The sequence below is a fragment of the Oncorhynchus clarkii genome, chromosome 32 (genome assembly GCF_045791955.1).
Source record: "Oncorhynchus clarkii lewisi isolate Uvic-CL-2024 chromosome 32, UVic_Ocla_1.0, whole genome shotgun sequence".
In the NCBI taxonomy this organism is placed as follows: domain Eukaryota; kingdom Metazoa; phylum Chordata; class Actinopteri; order Salmoniformes; family Salmonidae; genus Oncorhynchus; species Oncorhynchus clarkii.
This window is the reverse complement of record NC_092178.1, coordinates 17,519,875-17,540,988: the sequence shown is the minus strand read 5'-3', so window position 1 is coordinate 17,540,988 and position 21,114 is coordinate 17,519,875. Positions and strand designations below refer to the sequence as shown.

At 45.6% G+C, this 21,114-nt stretch overlaps 1 protein-coding gene across 6 annotated transcripts in view; it reads right to left on the bottom strand.

The window, feature by feature from the left end:
* LOC139392055 (catenin (cadherin-associated protein), alpha-like 1) overlaps window positions 1-21,114 on the bottom strand; it is a 139,416-nt gene that overhangs the window by 88,194 nt on the left and 30,108 nt on the right. Inside the window, exon 1 of one of the 6 annotated variants that reach the window (XM_071139722.1) lies at window positions 10,415-10,938. The exons of the other annotated variants lie outside the window; for them this stretch is intronic. Within the exon in view, the coding sequence (XP_070995823.1) occupies window positions 10,415-10,483 (69 nt within the window). The 5' untranslated portion in view covers window positions 10,484-10,938. Of the gene's footprint in view, window positions 1-10,414; window positions 10,939-21,114 lie in introns of those variants that run through there. 6 annotated transcript variants of the gene reach the window in all.

The following is a 21,114-nucleotide window of genomic DNA, read 5'->3' as shown; positions in this document are numbered from 1 at the left end:
TCTTAATAATATAATATAATCTTATAGTAAAGTCGAGTACATTGCCAGAAGATAAACCCCAATACTTCTCCAGCTGAAATGATTTGCTTGTTATGAGGCGCATAATAATGACTATTCAACCAGAACAGAACCACAGCCCACTCTTCAGTCAGAACAGAACCACAGCCCATTCTTCAGTCAGAACAGAGCCACAGCCCACTCTTAAACCAGAACAGAACCACAGCTCACTCTTCAGTCAGAACAGAACCACAGCCCACTCTTCAGACAGAACAGAACCACAGCCCACTCTTCAGTCAGAACAGAACAGAAGCACCAGGCACATTAAGTGGAAGGGGGGCGGTGAGTATGTGACGCCACAGGTAACCGAGTGGAACGTGATGGTCGGTTTAGTGACGTGTCCCTGAACAGGAGGATAATCGGGAAACTACAGAACATGTAACAGAGCAAATCTCTGTGTTTCTCTCTCTCTCTTTTTCTTTCTCTCTCCCCATCTCTGCCTTTCTCCCTCTCTCTCCTTCCCTCTCTCTTTCCATGCGTGACAACAGCGCTGCCTGGTCAGAATTAGAGCCACTAGTTATGCTGCCATCAAACCAAGGAGCTCTTGCTGACTCACCCACAGAAAGAAATAGGCATTCTATAGGAAAAGGGAAATGTTATTTATGTCCTGAAGCCTGAATACTGGATAAGTTATACTACAGTATATGACAGTATAGGCCCATGGTGACTCAGTGATAGAGTTACCATATGTCACACTGTACTCAACCTCTGTAAAAGGTTAGAATGTTTGGCCTGAATTTAAATCAACAACATGACAGTGACATTTACATAAAAGTCATGGGTTCAAAGTCTCTGCCCCTGTGTATGGTGCGTGTGTATGGTGTGTGTGCGTGCATGTGTGTGTGCTTGCATGTGTATGTGTGTGTGCGTGCATGTGTGTGTGCTTGCATGTGTATGTGTGTGTGCGTGCATGTGTGTGTGCTTGCATGTGTATGTGTGTGTGCGTGCATGTGTGTGTGCTTGCATGTGTATGTGTGTGTGCGTGCATGTGTGTGTGATTGCATGTGTATGTGTGTGTGTGTGTGTGTGCATGCGTGTGCGCACGTATGTGTGTGCGTGTACATGGTGTGCATAAATAGCATGCAGATAATAAAAACAAGGAGACAGTATCTTTCAGGGCAGGAGTCTCTTACAACGTATGATTTAGAAGGAGTGTGTGTGTGTGTGTGTGTGTGTGTGTGTGTGTGTGTGTGTGTGTGTGTGTGTGTGTGTGTGTGTGTGTGTGTGTGTGTGTGTGTGTGTGTGTGTGTGTGTGTGTGTGTGTGTGTGTGTGTGTGTGTGTGTGAGAGAGTGTATTTCTGTTCGAGAAAGATAGAGAACCTGTAAATGTGAGAATGTACTGACGGTCAGTGTGTGCGTGCTTGCGTTAGGTAGAGATAGAGGAGAGCAATGTTGCCATTAACTTCCTCCGGGGGGATCAACAGAACACATGACTACATTGGGCTGTCTATAAACATGAACCTGGCAGGGTTAAGGCTACCTGGGGTTGTCTGTAAACAGGAACGAGGCAGGGTTAGGTTGCCTGTAAACATGAACCTGGCAGGGTTAGGGCTACCTGGGGCTGTCTGTAAACAGGAACGAGGCAGGATTAGGTTGCCTGTAAACATGAACCTGGCAGGGTTAGGGCTACCTGGGGCTGTCTGTAAACAGGAACCTGGCAGGGTTAGGGCTACCTGGGGCTGTCTGTAAACAGGAACGAGGCAGGGTTAGATTGCCTGTAAACATGAACCTGGCAGGGTTAGGGCTACCTAGGGCTGTCTGTCAACAGGAACCTGGCAGGGTTAGGGCTACCTGGGGATGTCTGTAATCAGGAACCTGGTAGGGTTAGGGCTACCTGGGGCTGTCTGTAAACAGGAACCTGGCAGGGTTAGGGCTACCTGGGGATGTCTGTAAACAAGAACCTGGCAGGGTTAGGGCTATCTGAGGATGTCTGTAATCATGAACCTGGCAGGGTTCGGGCTACCTGGGGCTGTCTGTAATTAGGAACCTGGCAGGGTTAGGGCTACCTGGGGTTGTCTGTAATCAGGAACCTGGCAGGGTTAGGGATACCTGGGGCTGTCTGTAATCAGGAACCTGGCAGGGTTAGGGCTACCTGGGGCTGTCTGTAAACAGGAACCTGGCTGGGTTAGGGCTACCTGGGGCTGTCTGTAATCAGGAACCTGGCAGGGTTAGGGCTACCTGGGGCTGTCTGTAATCAGGAACCTGGCAGGGTTAGGGCTACCTGGGGCTGTCTGTAATCAGGAACCTGGCAGGGTTAGGGCTACCTGGGGCTGTCTGTAATCAGGAACCTGGCAGGGTTAGGGCTACCCGGGGCTGTCTGTAATCAGGAACCTGGCAAGGTTAGGGCTACCTGGGGCTGTTTGTAATCAGGAACCTGGCAGGGTTAGGGATACCTGGGGCTGTCTGTAATCAGGAACCTGGCAGGGTTAGGGCTACCTGGGGATGTCTGTAAACAGGAACCTGGCAGGGTTAGGGCTATCTGAGGATGTCTGTAATCATGAACCCGGCTGGGTTAGGGCTACCTGCGGCTGTCTGTAATCAGGAACCTGGCAGGGTTAGGGCTACCTGGGGCTGTCTGTAATCAGGAACCTGGCAGGGTTAGGGCTACCTGGGGCTGTCTGTAATCAGGAACCTGGCAGGGTTAGGGCTACCTGGGGCTGTCTGTAATCAGGAACCTGGCAGGGTTAGGGCTACCTGGGGCTGTCTGTAATCAGGAACCTGGCTGGGTTAGGGCTACCTGGGGCTGTCTGTAATCAGGAACCTGGCAGGGTTAGGGCTACCTGGGGCTGTCTGTAATCAGGAACCTGGCAGGGTTAGGGCTACCTGGGGCTGTCTGTAATCATGAACCTGGCAGGGTTAGGGCTACCTGGGGCTGTCTGTAATCAGGGACCTGGCATAATAATAATGAGATCTAGGCCTGCTTTGCTATTACAGCTAATTACAGTGTAAATAGAAACCCGGCCTACTAAATGACAAGCACATTTACCCCGTTGTGCTGTAAGGTGTTATTTTATCTGGTTTTATTGCTATTTTGAGTTACCAGGGCTGGCAGAGTGGCTCTTTAATACTATATTTAATACTGTGCGTTTCCCAGACTTTGTTCTAGACCTGGGTACTGTGTAGAGGCCTCAGATTGCATGTCTTGTGTTGTTCCGATGAGTGTCCGGACTGTGTGCCAACTGCTTGAACAGACAGTTCGGTACTTTCAACACTTTGAGCCAGGAGAGATGGAAATGCATGTTACTGACATTCGCCCTCCGTGTACATCTGAGTGCAATACGAGCCACGTACATCCAACAGCAATTTACCTACACTAACGTTCAAAGGTTTGGAGTCACTTAGAAATGTAAAGCAAATCTGTTGTCCATTAAAATAACATCAACATGATCAGAAATACAGTGTAGACATTGTTAATGTTGTAAATGACTATAGTAGCTGGAAACTGCTGATTTTTTTAATGGAATATCTACATAGGCGTACAGAGGTCCATTATCAGCAACCATCACTCCTGTGTTCCAATGGCACGTTGTGTTAGCTAATCCAACGAGATCTTCAGTTTCTTGGCAATTTCCAGCATGGAATAGCCTTCATTTCTTCAGAACAAGAATAGACAGACGAGTTTCAAAAACAAGGACATTTCTAAGTGACCCCAAACTTTTGAACGGTAGTGTATGTCCCTCTTTCCCACACATGACCACACAACTGGGAAGTAGTCCAGGTGCGACAAAACTAGTGCCTGTAGGACCTGTCTGGTCGATGTCAAGAAAGCAGAGCAACGCCTTACCATGGACAGACCTCTTCCTATTTTAGCAACCATTGAGTCTAGATGTTTTGACCATAACAGCTTGCAGTATCTAGGGTTCACCCAGCAGTTTAGTCTCCTCAACTTGGTCAATCGCATACATTAGTTGAGCAGATGGAAATGTACTTTAGCTCAACGGGCTAACACAGTCTCGTGGTGGTTGCAGCAGACTTAGTTTTGCACCCCAGTCAGTTACATAATGACAATAGGGATGGTCTATAGACTGTTTAGACTGTAGACGATTAATGACTATAGGCTGTGTAGACTGTTTAGACTGTTTAGACTGCAAGACTGTTTAGACTGCAAGACTGTGTAGACTGCAAGACTGTGTAGACGGCAAGACTGTTTAGACTGCAGACTGCATTGTTTTCATTGTTCCCCTCTAACCAAGGACTGATTTAGACCTGGGACACCAGGTAGGTGCAATTAAATATCAAGTAGAACAGAAAACCAGCAGGCTCCGGCCCTTGTAGGGTAAGAGTTGAATACACCTGGTTGTAGACTGTACAGCAAACCTCTCTTTCAGTTGAGCAGATGGCCATCAACTGAAAAAAGGATTGTGGGGCTGCTTTGGCAAAGTGGGTGTGGTTATATCCTGCCTGTTTGGCCCTATCCGGGGGTATCATCGGATGGGGCCACAGTGCCCCCGACCCCTCCTGTCTCAGCCTCCAGTATTAATGCTGCAGTAGTTTATGTGTCAGGGGCTAGGATCAGTCTGTTATATCTGGAGCATTTCTCCTGTCTTATCCGGTCTTATAGGACCATGCCTCATGGCATGATGACTCCTTGCTGTCCCCAGTCAACCTGGCCGTGCTGTTGCTCCAGTCTCAACTGTTCTGCCTGCGGCTATGGAACCCTGACCTGTTCACCGGACGTGCTACCTGCTGCTACCTCCCAGACCTGCTGTTTTCAACTCTATAGAGACAGCAGGAGCGGTAGAGATCCTCTGAATGATCGGCTATGAAAAGCCAACTGACATTTATTCCTGAGGTGCTGACCAGTTGCACCCGCGACAACCACTGTGATTATTATCATTTGACCCTGCTGGTCATCTATGAACATTTGAACATCTTGGCCATGTTCTGTTATAATCTCCAGCCGTCACAGCCGGAAGAGGACTGGCCACCCCTCATAGGTGGCTCCAATTTAGACCTGGTTCCTCTCTAGGTTTCTTCCTAGGTTCCTCTCTAGGTTTCTTCCTAGGTTCTGGCCTTTCTAGGGAGTTTTTCCTAGCCACTGTGCTTCTACACCTGCATTGATTGATTGATTGTGTCTCTAATTGGGGGATAGGCATTTAAAAAACAGGAGCACTAATCAACACAGTAATTAAAATATGCTTTGAAACCTTGGTAACAAGCAGCACTTTTTCTCCACTGAAACAAAGGTCATTAAAATGAATTAGCCAGTGACACAGACACTACTGTAACCAAGGGCTGTAGCTTTGCACTCTGCTGTAAAGCTCACAGTCCCATACCATCACAGACATAATTTTGTCACAGAAACTCTACCCTCTTCCATCTCATCTAATTATATGGCAGGTTAAGGTAGCAGAAAAGACCTGGGTACAGATTGTTATAGGACATTGCCCCAAAACTGGCAACTGGCTGGATGCTTTTATTTTCATCACTTAACCAATATAATGTTTTCTGCAGGGTTTGACTTCTTTTTCTGGAACCTGAACCGAGGTGCCCTTGAAACACAGGTCTTTCTGCTGCTATGTGATGCTGCTGAGGTGAGGCTGCTCTGTTCGCAGGGGGATGGGGGGCGAAAATATGAAAGTTGTGCTGAATGTGCACTTTAATGGAAGAACAAATTAATTCCAAATAGTCTGCGAGCAGATGAGGCTCAGTACAGTGCGCTGGTCGCTAGCCAGAGAGAGAGAGAGAGAGAGAGAGAAAGAGAGAACAAAAAAAGAGAAAAAAAGAGCGAGCGAGGGAGAGGGCAGATAATTAAGATCAGAGAGTGGAACGGGGACAGTATGTCAGGCTTAGGAGAGGACACATTTACACAAGGGCCCCTGCCCTGCTACTGTCTATGGGTAAGAGAACACATATCTCCTCTCAATTTTCCAATTCAAAGGGGCTTTTTTGGCATGGGAAACATACACTACATGACCAAAAGTATGTGGACACGTGCTCGTCGAACATCTCATTCCAAAATCATGGCCATTAGTATGCCACAAATATGCCACAAAGTTGGAAGCACAGAATCGTCTAGAATGTCAATGTATGCTATAGCGTTAAGACTTCCCTTCAGTGGAACTATGGGGCCTAGTCCAAACCATGAAAAACAGCCCCAGACCATTATTCCTCCTCCACCAAACTTTACAGTTGTACTATGCATTGGGGCAGGTAGCGTTCTCCTGGCATCTGCCAAACCCAGATTCTTCCATCAGGCTGCCAGATGGTAAAGCGTGATTTATCACATCAGAGAACATGTTTCCACTGCTCCAATCGCGACGAGCTTTACACCACTCGAGCCAACGCTTGGCATTGCGCACGGTGATCTTAGGCTTGTGTGCGGTTGCTTGACCATGCAAACCCATTTCATGAAGCTCCCGACAAACAGTTATTGTGCTGACGTAGCTTCCAGAGGCTGTTTGGAACTTGGTAGTGAGTGTTGCAACTGAGGACAGTATCTCTCTTTATAGAGATACTCATATTTCCCGCCAAAACACCTCTAGTCACAGTCGTTTAATGTGCGGACCGCAGCTGAACCAAACCCGTGGGGCGTTCCTGTTCAGAGCAGAGCTAATGAGAACCATGGGCGTGGTATCTGATTCTGAGACAAAAGTATTGCTCTTGTACACCAGGGCGGACTTTACCGACACAAAGCATAAGTGAGTGAAACATACCGGGCTGCCAGCCAGGCATACAAACTCCCCTCCACCCTCTACTCTCTGCAGGCAAAACCCAGCGCATGAACCACAACCATTATCCAGGAAACATACTTGAATCGTTTCATGCTGATTGAAATGGCTACAGAGACAAAGAAGGGGTCATGGAGTCAGCTAATAGGACAAGAAAGGGGTTTCTACCTTACTAAATTACAACAACAAGCGCCATATAATATGGCAGCTTCTTCATGTGTTTAAAGACTGAACAGAGCTGAACGGAGTCGTGCCACATGTGGTGCTCTCTGTCCATGCATTCTTAACAATTACTGTGAACATACAGGCCTACCTTTCATTCAGCTCTCAGAGTGAGGCCTCGCTAGGTTTCATTTCCCATCCTCTGGAGGAACTGTGAGCTTAATCTCTTTACACTACTCCTAAAACCAACAGGCGCAGCACACAGTTAACGCACCACTACCAACATATTGAGCTTTTTCAGTTCAGTTATAACAACTTATTAAGGAAGAATTTGAGAAGAAACTCCTAGCATTCAGTAAACTTTGAACACCCCTTGCAAGTAAACATAAAATCTTTTCACTTTCAAAACTGAAAATGGACATCTTGCATCTTCCAAAGACACTAGTCTGCGGCTGTAGTGGCAGTCCATAATCTCCTAAACAAGTGGCACACTGAGAGTAATACATCGGCGGTATGAAGGAGCTGGGCACTGGGCACAAGATAAGATGGGCAGAGTGAGGTTGCCTCTTATCAGCATGGGCAGACTGGTACTGGGCTGATGAGCCTGGTGGAGGACTGTAGAACTATTGCTTAACACAGTACATACACACACACACAATTTTACTTACGCAGTACACACATACTTTTACATGTTAGTCAATTAGCAGACACTCTTATCCAGAGCGACTTACAGGAGCAATTAGGGTTAAGTGCCTTGCTTAAGGGCACATCGGCAAATGTCTCACCGCCTTGGCTTGGGATTTGAACAAGCGACCAGATGGCTCTGGGCTGCATTACAAGACAGCTGCACAACGGATGGCTCCAGAGAGAGGGCAGACTCAAAGCCGTGCGGTGCCCATAAAATACCCAGTATCTCATTACTGATGTTGGGCGATTAGGACTGGCTCGCAGTTGACATTCCAACTCATCCCAAAGGTGTTCGATGGGATTGAGGTCAGGGCTCTGTGCAGGCCAGTCAAGTTCTTCCACACCGATCTCGACAAACCCTTTCTGTATGGATTTCACTTTGTGAATGGAGGCATTGTCATACTTAAACAGGAAAGGGCCTTCCCCACACTGTTGCCACAAAGTTGGAAGCACAGAATTGTCTAGAATGTCATTGTATGCTGTCATGTTCCCTTCAATGGAACTAAGCGGCCTAGCCCAAATCATGAAAAATAGCCCTGGACCATTATTCCTCCTCCACCAAACTTAACAGTTGGCACTACGCATTTGGGCAGGTAGAGTTCTCCTGTCATCCACCAAACACAGATTAGTCCGTCGGACTGCCAGATGGTGAAGTGTGATTCATCACTCCAGAGAACACGTTTCCACTGCTCCAGAGTCCAATGGCGGCGAGCTTTACACCACTTCAGCCAACGCTTGGCATTGCGCATGGTGATCTTATGCTTGTGAGTGGCTGCTCGCCCACGGAAACCCATTTCATGAAGCTCCCGACGAACAGTTATTGTGCTGACATTGCTTTCAGAGGCAGTTTGGAACTTGGTAGTGAGTGTTGTAACCGAGGACAGATCATTTTTACGTGCTACGTGCTTCATTGTTGCTCCTAGATGTTTCCACTTCACAATTACAGCACTTTCAGAAATTTGACAAACTGACTTGTTGGAAAGGTGGCATCCAATGACGGTGCCATGTTGAAAGTCACTGCGCTCTTCAGTACGGGCCATTATACTGCTAATGTTTGTCTATGGAGATTGCATCGCTGTGTGCTCAATTCTTTACACCTGTCAACAACGGGTGTGGCTGAAATATAGCTGAATCCACTAATTTAAAGGGGTGTCCACATACTTTTGGCCATATAGTGTAAGTCATGTGTGGAGCATTTCATATAACAACCACTGTGTAGGCTAGGCCTATTATAGTTTACATTATAAAAATCTATAAAAAAATAAAAACATGTAATTTCCCCCTACTGCCAGCCCTCTCTCACGCCTCACTCCAGTTGTAGCCAGCCCATAGGCTACCTCAGATGCCAACCTACATCAGTAGGCTAAACGATGAAGCTTTCAACAGAGGAATTGCAACGTCTTGTTGCAGCCAAGGACCCATCCCTAACATGAACATTTTTGCTACATTTGATGGAGTTGTCTTTGACAAAGAAGGAACCGAGTACACGGCTTGTAAAAAAATGCTGCGGTTTAATCAAATAGGCTACCAAACAGAGAGTGGCCTGAAGCGGCATAGCTGCTCATTCTCGCAACAACTTTACCGTCAAGCCCAATTGTTTGAGTATTTAACTAAACCCGTGCAATCTGAGGTGAAGAGTGAAATACAAATAGATTGACTTATGCAGTACTGCCACTCAGGTTTTTGTTCATGTTTATGTTCATGTTGTAAAAGTGAATGTGTTGTAGAAGTTCATATGTGCACAGTGCTCAGCTGTAAGCTACAGATTTATGTCGGTGCTGTGCTGAGCAGACCATCCTGCTGGGTCTCTGTCATCCTCCAGCCTTAACCCATCTACATCCAGGTCATTTAGAATATGTTCTTATCCACAGCAACTTTGGCCTACAGTCAGTGCATTTAAGTATTATAGGTAAGAGGACCACACAGTCACATAATGCATTAATGACATTATTATCAATACTTCCTAAACAAACACAATAGCCTTCATATGTCTGTGCTCAAAAATTTTCACAGGACAGAAAGGTTCTCGGGTTATAGAACAGTACAGGAAAATAATTTACAGGACAAGATGGGACAGGAATGAATTTTCACTCCAGTGTCAACCTGTAGTGTGTGTGTGTGTGTGTGTGTGTGTGTGTGTGTGTGTGTGTGTGTGTGTGTGTGTGTGTGTGTGTGTGTCGCAGGCAGTTGTTCCACTCTGTATTATCAGATCTGACCCATCACAGCACTGAGAGAAAAGGCGTATGTTTTTTTTGTTCAATTGGCGCAGCAATCAGTTGACATTAATGCAGCAGTAAACAGAGTGAAACCGTGGTGACCTCCAGAGCCAAGGAGACAGAGATCGAAGGAAGCATTCTACTACGGTACTCTTACATGAATGGGGGGGGGGGTCTAAAGCCTTCATAAACCATTCATTAAGCCTTCATAATCCCTGAACATGACATGCATAAGCATACATGCATGTGTGTTTACTTCCCATGCATAGGATCTTCCTAATGGAAACATTAGTTAACATAAGTCCATTAAACGTGTCGCTCCTCTCCGGTGAGAGCTGAAAGGGGAGATAGGCATCTGAAGGCTGTGTCCCCAAAGCACCTGAGGGCTGGCGTGCCATACGGTTGTATGCTCGTCATCGCATTCCAGTGAGTCCTCACTGCACAAACACACACACACACACACACACACACACTGCGCTCACATTCAGCACATTCAGCAGAGCACAATACCTTCCTTTCATTCTGTCCTGTGCGTGTGATTATTGGGGTGGGGGGGTTGGGGTTGGTAGACAGCCTAGAATGCAACGTGAATGACTATTTACTGTATCCAGTGAAACTCACTCTTTCTCTGCCTGCTGCATGAATGATTCCAGGAGGATCACTGTTCGTTGGTTCACCTGACCTTTCCATGAATGTAGATCCATCAGAGATTAGCGTGTGAGAGAGTACCAGAGGCAGGTATGCAGTCCACCTGTCCTGGGAGATTTGAGTTATATAAATCCCGCCTTGACAGCTTTCTGAACCTGGTGCGTAGACGTAACGTTGCTATGTCTGCAGTGCCTCAGTTTCAAACTGAGGAGCTGTAATCTCAGGCAGTGAGGGAGCACTCTGAACTCATTCTATGTCCCCAATTTACACAGCACTCCCACTTTTGGAGGCAGCGGTAGCCTTGAGGGTAGAGAGGCAGGCTTTTAACCAGAGGGTTGTTGGTTTGAATCTATGGACTGACACAGACTAGCGGGATTCTGTGTCCTCTCCTTCCATATCCCCAATTACGCTCTCCTTTGCCCTGAAAGAAGATGATAGTAGAGTTTCTCTGGACGAGACTGAAACCTCCACTTCTAATCCATGTCTTCATCCCACAGGAGGACAGACAGAGCTGAGAACTCATCTCTTCAGGCTCCAGTCGCTGAGCCCAGAGTGTGAGGTTGAGTGATGAACAAGCTCCTCCTCTATAGCACCATGTCTGTTTTCAGCTTCTATCGCCGTGGACAGATGACAGTTATAACCTTAAGCCGAGGGAACAAGAAATCCCTTGGCGGCAGTCAGAAGCAATATCTGTTCCTGGCTTGCCGTGTGTGCCACACAGTGTGGTACCCATCAAACAATGTCACTGTCATCTTCTGTTCCACACATCGTGAGACAACATGATTCGTGACAGGCCACTCGAAGCTGGCCAGTTGAGTCTCAGGGACGAACGTTAATCCAGCTGAATCTACCCTTCTTGCACCAAAGGATTCCCTCCCTCGGAATCAAAATCTGATTAAATATGTAGACTATATTATGTTAGGCAAGACTTTTGTTGTTGGTCCACAGATGTTCAGTACACTTAAAGGCCCCATCCCTGAACTGTTTACCAAAACAAGTGGCTGGGTGACCTCTTTGTTGTTTTCTGAATTCCAGATTTCCCCTTTAACCAGTGAAAATCCCCAAGCACCTCAGTCTCTGCAATTAGGCTTCTTATGGGCTTCTTATCTGTAATTGCTGCCTAAGTGTCGATTACTTGAGGTCTCACTCAATACACGTCTCTGTCTGAACATGCCAGGACACAGCAAGCAGACACATGCCAACCCCTACCAGACTGACAGCCAGGCAAGCACACTGCAAACCAACCTCTAAACACAGCACTTAGGTTTTACATAGCACCATTCAGTGTCAAATCACCGTAAAATACATCCGTATTACGATATGCTTCCTTTGCATTATGGCCTGACATCGTGCATGGTGCTCTATGCCACAGTTCAAATGTCCATAGACATTAATGGAGGACTGATCAAAAAGGGAGCGCAAAGGAGCCCAGAGGGAGAGCAAAGAAGGAAAAACCTCCCTTCCGGTTCTATGTTGCTCAGTTGGTAGAGCGATTCCAGTTGGGGCCACTGATATGAAAATGTGTTCACTCACTGATAAAATAATATATGCCAATTATCAGCTGCTTTTATCCAAAGCATACATTTTACGTATGGGTGGTCCCGGTAATCAAACCCACTACCCTGGCGTTACAAGCACCATGATCTACCAACTGATCTACCAAAGGACCATGTAAGTCTTAGGGCTGACGTAAGTCGCTTTGGCTAAATGGCAGATGTGAGCAAAGAAGGAAAAACCTTGCTTCCGTTTTCCATATAGCTTTCCACACTAAACTACTAATTTGTCTCATGGATGGTAGTAGAAGTCTCGTCGTTCATTCTCTTGAGTGGCGGGGAGTTGATCAAAAGAGCAGTGGTAAGAGCAGGAGAGAGAGGAAACGGCTGGTTTACCTGGTGCTCCATCACTGCTGTCTGAGCCGTAATGGGAAATCTATCAGGTATTAAGTGGAGGCTGTGGAGCATGGCTAAGCAGCAGGCACTCTTCATGAGTCACTCTGACAGAAGCAGCATATATATATTCTGCGTCCAAAATGGCACCCTATTCCATAAGTAGTGCACTACTTTTGACCAAGGCCCATATGGAGCTGGTCGTAATAGGGAATCCATCAGTTATTAAGTGGAGCCAGTGGACTACATAGGGAATCCTTTTTTTAAGTCCAAACAATCCAGTTTCTTCAGCATATACCCTAACAGAGGTCTATACAGAAAGGCTTATATGCTACCCTCACAGACTACTAAGCAGAGCACACTCAATACAGTGAAGACGGAGAACATCACTATCACTGTGTAATGTTACTGTAAGCACTGCACAACAGCATACAGCAGATGATGAGACTGGGTGATAACTGCACAACAGCATACAGCAGATGATGAGACTGGGTGATAACTGCACAACAGCATACAGCAGATGAGACTGGGTGATAACTGCACAACAGCATACAGCAGATGATGAGACTGGGTGATAACTGCACAACAGCATACAGCAGATGATGAGACTGGGTGATAACTGCACAACAGCATACAGCAGATGATGAGACTGGGTGATAACTGCACAACAGCATACAGCAGATGATGAGACTGGGTGATAACTGCACAACAGCATACAGCAGATGATGAGACTGGGTGATAACTGCACAATAGCATACAGCAGATGATGAGACTGGGTGATAATTGATCGTTCTGCCCCTGAACAAGGCCATTAACCCACCGTTCCTAGGCCGTAATTGAAAATCAGAATGTGTTCTTAACTGACTTGCCTAGTTAAATAAAGGTGTAAAAAAATTATATATATATTTTTTTTAATCGGCGTCCAAAATTACCGATTTCCGATTGTTATGAAAACTTTAAACCGGCCCTAATTAATCGGCCATTCCGATTAATCGGTCGACCTCTATTTATGGAACGTCTGGGGTCTCAGTCAGCCTCACCTCGGGTTTTCACCCCGAGAGTAACAGGCAGCTGGAGAGAGTAAACCAGGATGTGGGTAGGTTTCTGCGGTCATATTGCCAGGACCGGCCGGGGTAGTGGGCGGCGTTCATCCCCTGGGCAGAGATGGCCCAAAACTCACTCCACCACTCCTCCACTAACCTCTCTCCTTTCCAGTGCGTACTGGGGTATCAGCCGGTTCTGGCACCGTGGCATCAGAGCCAGATCGAAGCTCCTGCGGTGGACGAATGGTTCAAGCGCTCGGAGGAGACCTGGGACGCCGCCCATGTGCACCTACAACGGACCGTGAGGTGGCAAAAAGAGGGCGCTGACCGCCACCGCAGCGAGGCCCCGGTGTTCGCCTGCCCTGCCGGAAGCTGGGTCCGTGGTTTGTGGGGCCATTTAAAGTCCAGAGGAGACTGAACGAGGTATGCTACAGGTTACAGCTTCCCCCAGATTGCAGTATTAATCCCTCGTTCCATGTGTCTCTCCTCAGGCCGGTGGTGGCTGGTCCACTCCAGGAAGCTGAGGTGCGGGAGGTTCCTCTGCCCCCTCTGGACATCGCATGCTATTCGAGCTATCCTGGACTCGAGGCGTCGGGCGAGGGGCCTTCAGTATCTCGTGGAGTGGGAGGGGTACAGTCCGGAGGAGATGCTGGGTGCCGGTGGAAGATGTCCTGGACCCTTCGTTGTTGCGGGATTTCCACCATCTCCATCCAGATCGCCCTGTGCCTCGTCCTCCGGGTCGTCCCCGGGGGGTATGGGTACTGTCACAACTTCCGCCGAAGTCGGTCCCTCTCCTTGTTCAGGCGGCGTTCGGCGGTCGAAGTCGCCGGCCTTTTAGCCACCGCCGATCCACTTTTCAATTTCCATTTGTTTTGTCTTTGTTTTACACACCTGATTTCTGATTACTGTTTCATTATTTAACCCTCTGTTCCCCCATGTTTTTTTGTGAGTGGTTGTTTTATTGTATTTTTGGCCTGTCATGGTGTGCGTGTATTTGTTACTTTGAATATTAAACATTTTGAGTAAAAGTACGTTGATTACTCATATCTGCTGTCCTGCGCCTGACTCTCTACACCAGCTACACATAGGACCCATTACAGGGTGATAACTGCACAACAACATACAGCAGATGATGAGACTGGTTGATAAACAAGGGAAGAGCAGAGTGTGAGCCAGGTGTGATGAAGAGATATACTGTCAGAACAGATTAGTGTAAACAGAAAAAAGGGGAGTTTAGAGGACAAGAAAAATAACAAGCTGTCACTTAACGAGGCTATAACCAGGAAGACTTGCATCCAGAGGCTGCTTTTCTGGTTGTCGGGGTATTTAATGCCGCGTCATTAAGAGACACAATGCTCAACTTCCATCTACACATCTCCCTCTCTACTAGGGGCAATAAAGTCCCCCTTGACGTTTTTTTTCATATTCTGTTGCATTACAACCTGCAATTTAAATGGATTTTTATTTGGATTTCACGGAATGGACATACACAAAATAGTCCAAATTGGTGAAGTAAAATAAAAAAAAATGACTTGTTTCAAAAATTTTTACAAAAAAACCCAACAGAAAAGTGGTGCGTGCATATGTATTCAGCCTCTTTACTATGAAGCCCCTAAATAAGATCTGGTGCCACCAATTACCTTCAGAAGTCACATAATTAGTTTAGTAAAGTCCACCTGTGTGCAATCTAAGTGTAACATGATCTCAGTATATTATATACACCTGCTCTGAAAGGCCCCAGAGTCTGCAACACCACTAAGCAAGGGGCACCACCAAGCAAGCAGCACCATGAATACCAAGGAGCTCTTCAAACAGGTCAGGGACAAAGTTGTGGAGAAGTACAGATCAGGGTTGGGTTATAAAAAAATATCTGAAACTTTGAACATCCCATGGAGCACCATTAAATCCATTATAAAAAAATGGAAAGAACATGGCACCACAACAAACCTGCCAAGAGAGGGCCACCCACCAAAACTCACAGACCAGGCAAGGAGGGCATTAATCAGAGAGGCAACAAAGAGACCAAAGATAACCCTGAAGGAGCTGCAAAGAGATTAGAGTATCTGTCCATAGGACCACTTTAAGCCGTACACTCCACAGAGGTGAGCTTTATGGAAGAGTGGCCAGAAAAAAAGCCAATACTTCAAGAAAAAAATAAGCAAACATGTTTGGTGTTCGCCAAAAGGCATGTGGGAGACTCCCCAAACATATGGAAGAATGTACTCTGGTCAGATGAGACTCAAATTTAGCTTTTTGGCCATCGAGGAATACGCTATATCTGGAGCAAACCTCTCATCACCCCGAGAATAGCATCACAGTGAAGCATGGTGGTGGCAGCATCGGCGGGGACTGGGAAACTGGTCAGAATTGAAGGAATGATGGATGGCGCTAAATACAGGGAAATTCTTGAGAGACCTGCTTCAGTCTTCCAGAGATTTGAGACTGGGACGGAGGTTCAGTCAACAAAGCAACACCCGAGTGGTTTAAGGGGTAACATTTAAATGTCTTGGAATGGCCTAGTCAAAGCCCAGACCTCCATCCAATTGAGAATCTGTGGTATTACTTAAAGATTGCTGTACACCAGCGGAACCCATCCAACTTGAAGGAGCTGGAGCAGTTTTGCCTTGAAGAATGGGCAAAAATTCCAGTGGCTAGATGTGCCAAGCTTATAGAGACATACCCCAAGAGACTTGCAGCTGTAATTGCTGCAAAAGGTGGATCTACAAAGTATTGACTTTGAGGGGGTGAATAGTTATGCATGCTCAACTTTTCTGTTTTTTTGTCTTATTTCTTGTGTGTTTCACAATAAAACATATTTTGCATCTTCAAAGTGGTAGTCATGTTGTGTAAATCAAATGATACAAACAAAAATCTATTTTAATTCCAGATTGTAACGCAACAAAATATAAAAAATGCCAAGGGAGTGAATACTTTCGCAAGCCACTGTATCCTGATGCCTAGTGACCTTACACTATATATATATATATATATATATGTGGACACCCCTTCAAATTAGTGGGGCGGCAGGGTAGCCTAGTGGTTAAAGCGTTGGACTCGTAATCGAAAGTTTGCAAGTTCAAATCCCCGAGCTGACAAGGTACAGGTGTCGTTCTGCCCCTGAACAGGCAGTTAACCCACTGTTCCTAGGCCGTCATTGAAAATAAGAATTTGTTCTTAACTGACTTGCCTAGTTAAATAAAGGTTAAATAAAAAAATCACACATCATACGCTATTTCAGTGGGATAGGTGTATAAAACCGAGCACTCTCTATAGACAAGCATTGGCAGTAAAACGGGTTAACTAAAGAGCTCAGTGACTTTCAACGTGGCACGGTAATAGGATGCCACCTTTCCAACAGGTTAGTTCGTTACATTTCTGCCCTGCTAGTGCTTCCCCAGTCAACTGTAAGTGCTCTTATTGTGAAGTGGAAACGTCTAGGAGCAACAACGGCTCAGCTGTGAAGTGGTAGGCCACAAAAGCTTACAGAATGGGACTACCAAGTGTTGAAGCGCGTAGCTCATAAAACTCGCCTATCATCGGTTGCAACCCTCAATACCGAGTTCCAAACTGCCTCTGGAAGCAAAGTCAGCACAATAACTGTGTCGTTGGGAGCTTCATGGAATGAGCAGCCACACATAAGCCTAAAATCACCATGCACAATACCAAGCTACGGCTGGAGTAGTGTAAAGCTTGCCGCCATTGGACTGTGGAACAGTGGAAACGCGTTCTCTGGAGTGATGAATCACGCTTCACCATCTGCCAGTCTGACGGAGAACGCTACCTGCCCCAATGCACAGTGCCAACTGTAAAGTTTGGTGTGGGGCTGTTTTTCATGGTTTTGGCTAGGCAGCTTAGTTCCACTGAAGGGAAATCTTTACATAATACAGTGACATTATAGGCTATTTTGTTTTTCCACATTTGTAGCAACAGTTTGGAGAAGGCCCTTTCCTGTTTCCGCATGACAATGCCCCTCGTGCACAAAGTGAGGTCCCGTACAGAAATGGTTTGTCGAGATCTGTGTGGAAGAACTTGACTGGCCTGCATAGAGCCCTGACCTCAACCCCATTGAACACCTTTGGGATGAATTGGAACGCCGACTGCAAGTCAGGCCTAATTGCCCAACATTAGTACCCGACCTCACGAATGCTCTTGTGGCTGAATGGAAGCAAGTCCCTGCAGCAATGTTTTAACATCTAGTGGAAAGCCTCCCCAGAAGAGTGGAGGCTGTAATAGCAGCAAATGGGGGACTAACTCAATATTAATACCCATGGTTTTGGAATGAGATGTTTGATGAGCATGTGCCCACATACTTTTGATGATGTAATGTATCAACCTCTATCGATCCAGTATCACTGCACATTGTAAATATTGTATTGGAACTGACTGTGAACTGACCCTGTATACAGCTTACTTACTTTATCGTGTTCTTCTTATTTCTTATTTTTATATCTTGTGTGTTTTTGTTCTACCTTGTTATTTTTGTATTGTAATTGGTTACTGCATTGTTGGGGTCGGAGTTTGCATTTCACTGTACTTGTGCATTAAAACTTCAAACTAGATAGAGGGGAGTGCTGGAGAGAGAGAGAGAGAGAGAGAGTGAAGAGAGAGGAGAGAAAATGGAGAGGGAAATAGCAGAGAGTTTGTGTGTGTGTGTGTGTGTGTGTGTGTGTGTGTGTGTGTGTGTGTGTGTGTGTGTGTGTGTGTGTATGAGACAGAGAGCGATAGAATGATAGAGCGAGAGAAAGAGAAAAGCCATGTCACTCAGATCATCTCAGCGTGGTCTCTGCTCCCTGTCTTTGCTGTGAAGAGATGAGAAGACATTATACTTCAGATAGTCTTCTACGGTTCACCACCAAAGCCGGAAGAAAGAGCAAAACACTGATACACTGATCTCCTCTGTTAAAGGCCTACCGTCCGTGTTCCAAATGGCACCCTGTTCCCTACATAGTGCACTTCTTGTGAGCGTTTGGGATGCACTTCAGTCATTGGTTAACCTTTTACTGCAATGGGCTAAATCAGGGTCACACAGAGTGTTTCTTTGTAGTCTTAAACAAATCTACTTTAAAACAAAAGTATACACCTCACACACATGGTTATGAGCTTAAAAAAAGAAGACCCCTGTACCATGTCAAATATAGTTTTGAGTTTACATCCCAATAGTGAGGTAGCCTGGCGGATAGGAGCGTTGGGCCAGTAACCAAAAATCCTGGATTTAAATGCAGAAAGACACATTTGACTAGATATCCCCATTCCCTTCCCTTTATATACATTACAGACTGAAATATAACAAAATCGTTTGGCATAGAAACCCTGGACATTCAGCATAGAAAAAACAAACATTTCATTCATTAGGAAATTAGGAAAAAATAAGAATAACATTCCACCTATGTGGCCACTAGGTCACAGGAAATGGCTACAAGAGTGGCGAGCCATGACTCAACCCCCCGTTGTGGTTCACCAACCCACCCTGTTAATCTTAGCCTACAATGCCATGATTGTCAGCCCTGCCGAGTTCGTGGGAAAATACAGAATCAGATTCTGAAAGACCTCGGGAAGAAATTCCTGTTTTGTTTCAGTGGCTATTGGGGAAGAATGCGAGGTCCTCATTGAATTCATTGTACTGAAATGTAAGTAAATACAGTATGTTAATATCATCGAGTACATTCGATTATGTTTATAACCGTGTTATCATATCCAGGTAAACAGAAAAATCTCCCCCATCAACATAATCTACTACTATCTAAATGTGATGATGATCATGGTTTCATTGACTTGGAAATGGGCCAACTGAATGATCTAGGCCAGGCTTGTCTTGTGTAAGCAAACATCATCATCATTGGGGGGAAAGATTCCATGAGTTATCCTTCTTTTTCCATCAGAGTTCTTCCGCGTTTTCTTAGCATCAAGGTCAAACGAGTCAAAAGGTTAAAAGCTGGTGTTTTCTAGAACAGGTTGAGTAAATACAGGGGAAAGCCCTGCTGAAGAGCTGGTCATTTATTGATTGGCAGGTACTTATATACATATAGCTTTACATTCATATTTAATGTGGTGTATAAATTATGGAGGACAGTTTGATTTATGCAGATGATGCACCGCAACTGTTATATGCATCAACTGACATGAGTCGTGTGCATGTGTGTGCATGTGTGTGCATGGTGCGTGCATGTGTGTGTGTGTGCATGTGGCAATGAGTCACAATCACTCTCAATAAAGTACCTTGACAATTTCAGAGGCGTATTTCCTTCGAAGGCCCAAGAGGAAAAACAAATCTCAGAATACATTGAAATAGAGGTAGGTAATCAGTTCCTTCACATCGTTGTTCCCAGTCCAAAGTAATGATGGTGGTGTTCTATAACAGGCCGAACACCTCCCTACTGGTTATCTTGCTTCCAGTGTAGAGCACACAGCAGAAACATTTTGCAGAGACATGTAGAATGTCCCAAATGGTACTCTATTCCTGACTTAGTGCACTACTTTTGACCAGGGTCACCAACAATGATTTAGTGCACTGCTTTTGACCAGGGTCACCAACAATGATTTAGTGCACTACTTTGACCAGGGTCACTAACAATGATTTAGTGCACTACTTTTGACCAGGGTCACCAACAATGATTTAGTGCACTACTTTTGACCAGGGTCACCAACAATGATTTAGTGCACTACTTTGACCAGGATCACCAACAGTGATTTAGTGCACTACTTTTGACCAGGGTCACCAACAATGATTTTGTGCACGACTTTGACCAGGGTCACCAACAATGATTTAGTGCACTACTTTTGACCGGGGTCACCAACAATGAGCCTTGAGGTCACACTCACACATTTGACTTTCCTAACTAGCACTGACTTTACAGATAGCTGCTTTATTGAGGAACAATGTGCTTCCTATGACGCAGATACGTGGATGTCTCACCATGAAGAAGCCACAGTGATGCCGAAACGTTGGTGGTTTACTCGATAAATTACTGGGAGCTTGTATATAGAGTGTGCGACTCTATTTATTTATTTTTACGTCTCACCTTATGATGAATATACTAAGTGGCATTGGATAAGAGCGCCTGCTAAATGACTAATATTTTTCAAATGTAAAAAGTCAGTAGAACACAATAAACACACATTGACAGAGAATAAATGATATTGAAGGTGGACATTTCAGGACAAGACTGAGTTCCATCCCACCGCTTTTAAATGTACACTGAGCTCATTTCTATAGCGTAGTGGTGGTGGGGTATACTGTACAACATACTGCCTCTTCGGTTTTAACTGTTATGTTATGTCTCTAACAGCATGCTTATGGCTCTGGCTCATACCCCCCCCCCCCCCCCCCCCCCATCCTCTCCCCAGATGAACTATTATTTTACAGGGAGATGGCAGTTGTTTAACCTGGCCAGAGAACACAACCTGGAGAGGCGAACAGTACATGCAAACAGCAGGACAGGACACATTACATCTAAGTGTAAGGGGAGGCGGAATTCAGCAGTGTGGGGCAGTCTGCTGCATTCTGTGAAATATTAAGTGTGTGTGAAATGAATGAAGCAGTTTACTGAAATAGCCTACATCTAAAATGAATTTAAAAAACTCTGCTGCATTCATTTCAGATACACTTTCAGATTCACGGTTCATGGTGGCTGGGGCACTTGTTCAGGCCAAGGCCTACATATGATTGAACTTACTGCATTATTCAAAAGGTCAAGGTCTTTTGTTGGAGATGAGGGGAAATAAGATCTTCCAAATTACGCTGGAA